Source organism: Sapajus apella, unplaced genomic scaffold, assembly GCF_009761245.1.
Source record: "Sapajus apella isolate SASKATOON/1434 unplaced genomic scaffold, GSC_monkey_1.0 scaffold76, whole genome shotgun sequence".
NCBI lineage: Eukaryota > Metazoa > Chordata > Mammalia > Primates > Cebidae > Sapajus > Sapajus apella.
In genome coordinates, this window is record NW_022437016.1 from 7,103,294 (window position 1) to 7,111,027 (window position 7,734).

Here is a 7,734-nt window from a genome sequence, read left to right on the forward strand (position 1 = left end):
TTTTTTTTTTTTTTTTTTTTTTTGTCTTTGGTAGTTTCTGTGACTATGTCTTCAAGTTTGCTAATTATTTCTTCTTCAGTGTGTAAGCTGCTGTTAATCTGATCTAGTATTTTTTTCACTGCAGCTAATTATATTTTTTCACCTCTCAGAATTTCATTTTGCTTTAAATTCCATCTGTTTTAATTCTCATTGTGCTTTTACTTCTACTTTCTGAAACGTAGAGTATATTATACTATTCTATGAAACCTGTAGAATGTATACATAATACTTTGTTGTTTTCCTGTCCTTGTCTAATTCTATCCTCTGTGACATTTGAGTCTGCTTTTACTGATTAATTTTCCTCTTGCTTATGAATGTTTCTACTTCTCTGTGTATTTGGTAATTTTTGGTTGGATGTCAGGCATTGTGAATCCTAGGTGCTAGATGTTTTTGTGTTCCTTTTAATCGTTTTTTGGGGCTTTGTTCTAGGAGACACTGAGGTTACTCGGAATCAGTTTAATCCTCTCGGGATTTCCTTTTAAGCTTTCTTAGGCTGCGTCCTGCAGACACTTTAGTCTCAGCCCAACGTGGCCCTGCTGGTGAGGTGGTTTCCTTCTGCGGAAAGTGTTATTCCCAGTGTTATTGTGTCACTCCACTCTCGCTGGTACAACGTGAGCTGCTTCTGGGATCGTTTTGTGTACTCCTCTCTAATGGTTCTTGCCTCGCCTGGTAATTTCTCATCTGCATGCAGATATTGTCAGAGACACAAGGGGAACCCCAGTTGGGAGCTGTGTGGAGTTTCTCTCTGCCTGTTCCTCCTCTCTGGCTGTCTGCCCTGCAAATCCCACACCTTGACCTTCCCGACTCCTCAGCTCAGTGAGGCTGCCGACTCCACCTTCCCTCTGCTTCCAGGCCGTTCACTGGGCTCACCTCGTTGGTTTTTCTTCTCTTAGAAATTATTGTACTGCATTGCCTGTATTGTGTCCAGTTTTCTAGTTTGTTTGTTTGTTTGTTTGTTTTTCCGGTTTTTATTAAAGAGATGGGGTCTCGCCATGTACCCAGGGTGGCCTCTAACTCCCAGCCTCAAGTGATCCTCCCTCCTTGGCCTTCCAATGTGCTGAGATTATAGGTGTGAGCCACCATGCCCGGCCCTGTTTGTTTTTAAGACAAGAGGGTAAATACAATCTCCTTCCAATCTAATTTTCCTTAACAAAACTAATACCCTCCCCCACCCCCAACACAGGCTTTTCTCAGAGTGGTACCTTCCTGTACTGGGGAACCTGCTCCGGAGGGTCCCCCCGCCTCCGCTCCTCCTGGTCAGTGCTTCCTGAACTGCTGGCCTGCTGCCCCCATTACAGTCCCATGCAGAACCAGCCCCGCCACTGTGGCTCCCCGTGCGCCTGCTGTGCGTGGGCCGGTGCTTGCCCAGTGTGCGGCGGCTGCTGTGGGCTGGAGGAGTCATGAGGGCAGGGATGGAGAGAAGGCTTGGGAGTGGATGGGCTCATCCGAGAGGAGAGGAGTGCGTAGAGCGGGGAGAAGGGAGGCTGAGGCCAGTGCCCTATGGCACCCCTGTGTCCAGAGCAGACAGGACAAGGCATCTGGGAGACAGGCAGACCCAGATGGAGTCCCAAAACCAAAGGAGACTGGGAAGGTGGGAGTGCCCAGTAGCGGGAGTATCTCAGGAACCAGCCAGGTGGTGCCAGGAGGACTCACAGGGAGGGAGCAGCAGGGCGGAGCCAGCCTCCTGCCCACTGAGCGTCTTCAGGTGGGTCCTCCCAGCCTCTGCCTATTGTCCTGCCTGCACAACTGTTCTTCAGATGTGTCCTTCCGATGTGCAACCCACCCCCCAGCCCACCGTCCAGGAAAGGTCACCATTTCCAGCTTGTTGTTCCAGGGACCTGAACCTTCCGCTAGCGCGGCTGCTCTGTACAGGGTGTAGTTAGTTACTCATTCCTCCTGCCCTGTAGCTCCTTGAGGGAAAGGACTAGAGTTCATTCATCTTGGTACCTCGAGTGCCCGGTGCAGAACCTGCACAACTTTGTGAAGATGGCAGGGGCAGGGTGGAGAAAGTTCTAGAGCCTTTCAGGACCTTCGTCTTTCTACCACTTGGCTAGCTCTGGGGGTTTTGAAGATCTAACACCCATTCCCACCCATCTTGGCTCCTGGAAGAACATTGGGAAGGGGCAGCCCAGGGGCCTCTGGGGCTTCAGGAGCAGTCGCTGTAGGGTGCCGAGGTGAGGAAGGAGCAGGCCTAGCAGTGTCAGTTGCTGGGAGTCAGCTGGAGGGCCTCTGCCCCAGGCAAGTATGCAGGCAAGTCTGACCCGAGGAAGGGCCCTCCTAGTGTGTTCCCTCTTCCCACACCCTCCCCCCCCCACTCCCTCCAGTGCCAGCCTGACTGTTCCTGTCTCTGGCTATAGGTTGATGTCCGTGGAGGAGGAACTGAAGAAGGACCACGCAGAGATGCAAGCAGCTGTGGACTCCAAACAGAAGATCATTGATGCCCAGGTAGGGGCTCTGGCCCTTTGGTCAGCCACAAGAGTTAAAGGGCCTGGGATTAGGAAGGGGTGACTTTAGCCTCCCCATCCTCAGTTATACCTCACTGCAGACACCGAGTGGAATAAGAAACCAGAAACTTCTCTGCCCTGAGAAGCCAGACCTGTGGTCTTAGTGGGCCACAAGCTTACTAGGACAGACTGTTAAAGGAGAGAGACAGCTTCTCCCCTGCCAGGGCTCCTGGTGGGTATTGTCTTTTACCAGGAGTGCTGACCAAAGAATGGAAGCTACCAGGAGGGAAGTGGGGGTGGGAGTGATGCAGGCTGGTCACAGGGAGCAGTGGGGCTCTCCTTTACAGCTATGGCATTCAAGCTGCACTGAGAGGAGGCATGAGAGGCACTCTGGCCCCAGCCCCCTTTACTCAGGACTGCACCCTTTCCTTTCACTCGCCCAGGAGTAGGCTGGGCCTTGCTCAGACTTGTAAACTGCACAGACCAGGAGCCGTGACCTCTGGTGTGTCACGTGCCACGTGTGAGCAAGGGTGCCTGCTCTAGGGGCCGCAGGCAGCCCATAGACGGCACTAGAACTGCTCCATTCGGAATGAGAAGCAGGTGGCGAGGCTGCGTCCAGGATGCTGCAGAGCCTCTGCTGCCTTCTCCTGCCAGCTGCTCTCAGCCTGGGGCCTGCCTGCCCTCCGCAGCTCCAGGCCTCCCCCTTCCCAGTTCTCCTGATGCTCCCTTGGGCCCAGGAGCCTGTCCCATGACCCACCTCACACCCCCGTTGTCCACAGGAGAAGCGAATTGCCTCGCTGGATGCCGCCAATGCCCGCCTCATGAGCGCCCTGACCCAGCTCAAAGAGAGGTACAGCATGCAAGCCCGTAACGGCATCTCCCCCACCAACCCCACCAAATTGCAGATTACTGAGAACGGCGAGTTCAGAAACAGCAGCAATTGTTAACCTGCCTGAGAGGGAGGAAGCTACCCAAGGAGAGGGGGACTATGTTGGCCAAGGGCAGGGTCTCTGCCAGGGGAGGCACCCACGGTTGCAGCCCCAGTGCGGGTGTCAGGAGGCCGAGCCTCCCCTCCCCGCCGCTGTCCAGGAGGCGGCCACAGAGGGAGCCGCCAGAGACTGAAGCAGCGTGAGGCAAGGTCACCAGCCGCTCCCTGTGGGGTGCGGGCAGAAGAGACTGCACGCTGGGGAGTGGGGGACAGCCTGGTGGGCAGGGGTCCTGCCAAAAACATGTCTGTCGGTTCCTGAATGTGGTGTGTCCTTGTCCTCCTGGATCTGGCTGAGTGCATGTGTCCCCACACCCGTGCCAGGGAGGGGGCTTCCTGGAGTGGGGATTCAAGGGCTAGGGGCCTACACCTGTGGCTTCCCCTCGCCTCCCTGGGGGACCCAGGACTCCCTGGCAGCCAGGCCCTGTCCTGTGGGATCGGGTACTTGGCGGATGGGTTGGCAGGCAGGAAGACAATGGGGAGGACACAGGGCAGGAGTCCGGTGTCCCCTGCCTGTCTCCATCCGAAGCGCCTGCCACTGCATGCAGCCTGTAGGGACCTTCCTGGCTGTGAGGAACTGACGATTCCTACCCACCGACCCCCTTCAAACCTGTCCCAGAGCGCCAGCTGCCACCTTCTGCCCTGCCTTAGTTGTATTGCCAGATAGACCCAGTGAGGGCCACGGCTTTTTCTTCTGGGCTCTTGTCCCTGTGGGGAGGACCCACAGCTTCCCACACTTCCCACACAGGCCTAGGCTGATGCTCGAGGGCTTCCGGAAGCCAAAGATCTGGGCTGAGCCAGCCAGATTGCCCTGAGCACTGTATCTGCCTTCTCCTGGGGCCCAGCACACCCAGGCCACAGTGGCCCTGTAGGGAGTGCCACCTTGTGCTCACCCTGAGAGAAAAGGTGATCCTTCCTCTGAGTGATGGTTTAAAAAAAGATTCTAATGCCTGCAGGCCCTGAGAAGGTGGATAACTGTGATTTTTTTTCCTTTCACAGTATGCATTAGAAACAAAAGCCCGCTTGCTCGCTTGCTGGAACGCAGGGGCCTTTTAAGTTGAGCGTGCGCACTGCATGGGAAATAGCGGCCCTGGAGGATGTTAGACTTGCTCCCTCTCCAAGACAGCAGCAGCCTGCACCCGGCCCCGTGTGTGCGGCCGGCCTCCTCCTCACCCTTCCCGGCCCCCAGCCAAGGACCCAGGCGCTGCACACAGGGGAGGGGCGCACCCCACAGCTGGGGCTGGTTTTCCTCAGCTCTAGGCTGTTCTGTAGCTTATCTGCCCCTCCCCCCCTTTCAAAACAGATGAGCAGGAGCTCGGGTCTCTCTTGGCCCCTGTCTGTTCCCAGCCCCTGCAGATTCCGAGCGCAGGCCCTGGGTAACAAGGGCGGGAGCGGGGACTTTGCCAGCAGAGCCAAGGCAGGGCGAGCTGCAGGAACCACCTCTCTGCCCCTGCAGCTGGAATGTGCCGCAGAGGTCCCACCTGAAGGGTGGATGTGCTGGAGGGGTGGCCCAGAGCCATACTGCGTCCACCCTGAGCTCGGGGACAGGTGACAGCGGCTGCTCTGGGAAGGAGCTCTTAGATGTAACCTACAATTCAGTTAGGCTGGAGACATGCTGCTGGAGGGAGTGCTGGGCCGCCAAGGGCCACAGACCTCAGGAAGATGGGAGGCGGGAGCAGAGGCCCTGCCCCCACCCCTTCCTGCCCCACTCCCCTGTCTTGCCCCCACCCCTGCACCTGCGTGCCTGAGACCAGTGCGGCCACACAGGCAGGGCCTGGCTCCAGTCTCATCCTCCCACTGCCCAGTGAGCCCTGCCCTCCTCCCCCCAATCCCTTCCCACCGCTGCCTCGTAGAGTGACCTAGGACAGAGCCCCCCTTAGCAATACGGGGAGGCTCCCAGGGCCTGGACAGGCGGGCTGGAGGCTGCCCGCTGTGGCCGGTGCCAGCTGCCCTTGAGGGGGTGGGTGAGCTCTCAGGCCGAGAGCCTTATTTACCTAGTGCAAAAACTGTAAAAGTGTACAGACTCTTCACAGATTTTTATCTTAACTGCAAGTCTGCCGATTTTGTAAATGTTCTTGGTGTTTGACTGTAATGTAACTATCTCACCTAATGGTTGTACATATCCTTTGGTCCTGGTGCTGCCGAGGGCTGGCCGGGACTGCTGCTCTCCCAAGGGTTTTTATTTTATTTCTTAATCTAGAGAACAGTATTGGGCAGGAGGAAGAGGCTTGGGGTCTGGGGTTGTGTTTTCCCTGCCTGTGGCATTTATGTGTTGGCGTTGCAGCTGCCATCTGGTTAGGGGCTGCTGGGGCGTCTTCACTGGGACAGTCAGTGTGGGCTCCTGCCCGGGCCACAGAGAAGCTGACTTCCCGGGAGCTGGGCCCTGCCTGCAGCCAGGGCTGGGGTTACCCGAGGTCCTGGAGGGAAGGATAGTCCCTGCTGAGGAAGAACACAGTCCCGGGGCCACCTGGTCACCAAGACTCAGCCTCTGCTGGAGAAAGCCACATCCTTCCCTGCCAGCACAGAGGCCTGACTTTTTTGCTTAACTTCCACGTTCTGGGTGATGGAAACTGCCAAACCTCCTGTCAGCGAGGACTCTTTCCGACTGCCCAGAAAGTGGGGGTGGAGGACCGAGGCTACAGCTCCACATGCCCCGGTCCCCCAGAGCATCTGCCCCCAAGTACACCTCCCCCTGCGCCCCGCCCAACTGCAGGAGCCAGAATTTCCAGGGAAACAGCCCCTCTCTTTTCTACACACTCAGCCACAAAGCCCCCCAGCTCCCACACCGCATCCCAGCTCCCCTCTTTTGTAAGTATGTGAAAAGGAAAAATGCAGACGTTGGAGTCTGGCTGGAGCTCCTCCCTCCAGCTGTGACTTTTAACTATGTAATAATGTACAGAGGAAGCTGTTGGTGTTCTGAGACTCTGTGTGGCTGTGCAATTTCTGTACATTTGCAATTAGAAATATTAAAGATTTATTTAGCTATTTTAAGCCTGACTCTCGTCTCCATTCAGCTGTATGATGTTACAGGGGTGACTCTTTGAGTCCAGAGCAGACACTGCCCTTTACCAAGGGGACCCCAGCATCTGGTTCACCCTGGTGGCAGTCATGGGCAGGGGATACCCCTAATGCCAGTGGTGGTGGTCTGGCCAGCTTGGCTCACTGGGTGATCTGGGATTGCCCCTCTCCTCCTCTGGGTTGAGGGGTCTCTGCACCAGGGGGTAGAGCAGATGTCCTCTTAAAGGCTCTCCCCTGGCTCTGCCACGTTTGGAAGTAAAGTCTTCGCCGGTCCCACCACCTCCTGGGAGACAGGGCGGCCCCAGCACCTTCCCTGCAGCACACACCGGCTCTTGCCAGGCCCTGCATTAAGTGCCTTCCCATCCACTGAAATCTGGCTCTGGGAGGGAAGAGACCAGGGAGAAGACGTTGGCTGAGGTCCCAGCAAGTCATGGCAGGGCTGAACTAAACATTTCTAAGCTTGCAACACCTGGAAAGTCAGATTCAGGCTCTCCCAACAGACCCACCTGCAAGGCTAAACGCAGGCCGTTGTTGGGAAATAACCAGCACCCAGGCCCCTTCAGCTGCACCGACGAAGAGACGCTTGCAGCCTGGGTCCCACCCTATTCGTCTGCAGCGTCCCAGGATCTGGCCTTTCAGTGCAGTCACTCCAGACTGGCTCCAAGGGACAGGTCCTGGTCCCAGCTCCAGCCCAATGCCCTCAGAAACCAGACACTGCCTGAGCCAAGTTTCTGCTGGGGGCAAGGATACCTCTGGTCACAAAGCCAGATGGAGCCCCGGGTCTGTCACCTGGACAGGTGCCTCTGGCTCCAGCCAGGCATTGGGCCCCAGAGAGAAGCCTCAGGCCTGCCCCTGTTCTTTCCCCTGCTGCCAGCTGGAAGCAGGTACAGCAGAGCCACATGCCACAGGAGCAAGGCTGCACTGTCAACCTCGCCAGTGGCCCCCATGCGCCACCTCCCACTGTCCAGCACCCTGGCTTCTCAGGCCATCCAGCTCTTGAGGACCCCTTCCCTCTGCTTGAGCCAGCCACTCCTGGGGCCCTCCCTGGGCTGCTATCACCTCTGACCTCCTAGGAAAGTGTCACCCATGCTCACAGTGGGCACAGCTGCCAGGCCTTACCTGCTCATCCTCCACATCAGCACCCATCTACAGACCGGCCTCTCTCCTCCCCCGCCCGTGTGTCCTCTCTGCCGTCCCCCACCAAGCCTAGCCCCTGTGGGCTCCCTCCTCAGCCCTTCTCTTGACAAT

General features: G+C 56.9%; 1 protein-coding gene across 13 annotated transcripts in view; it reads left to right on the plus strand.

The window, feature by feature from the left end:
* The window catches only part of DAB2IP (DAB2 interacting protein), a 213,608-nt gene extending 207,149 nt beyond the window's left edge, over window positions 1–6,459 (plus strand). For 10 of the 13 annotated variants that reach the window (XM_032251501.1, XM_032251509.1, XM_032251512.1 and 7 more), the window contains 2 exons: window positions 2,397–2,484; window positions 3,263–6,459. In XM_032251501.1, coding sequence (XP_032107392.1) covers window positions 2,397–2,484; window positions 3,263–3,430 — 256 coding nt within the window. In that variant the 3' untranslated portion in view covers window positions 3,431–6,459. The remainder of the gene's footprint in view (window positions 1–2,396; window positions 2,485–3,262) is intronic. The other 3 variants (XM_032251506.1, XM_032251502.1, XM_032251503.1) reach the window with 1 other exon arrangement.
* Window positions 6,460–7,734: the final 1,275 nt, after the last annotated feature.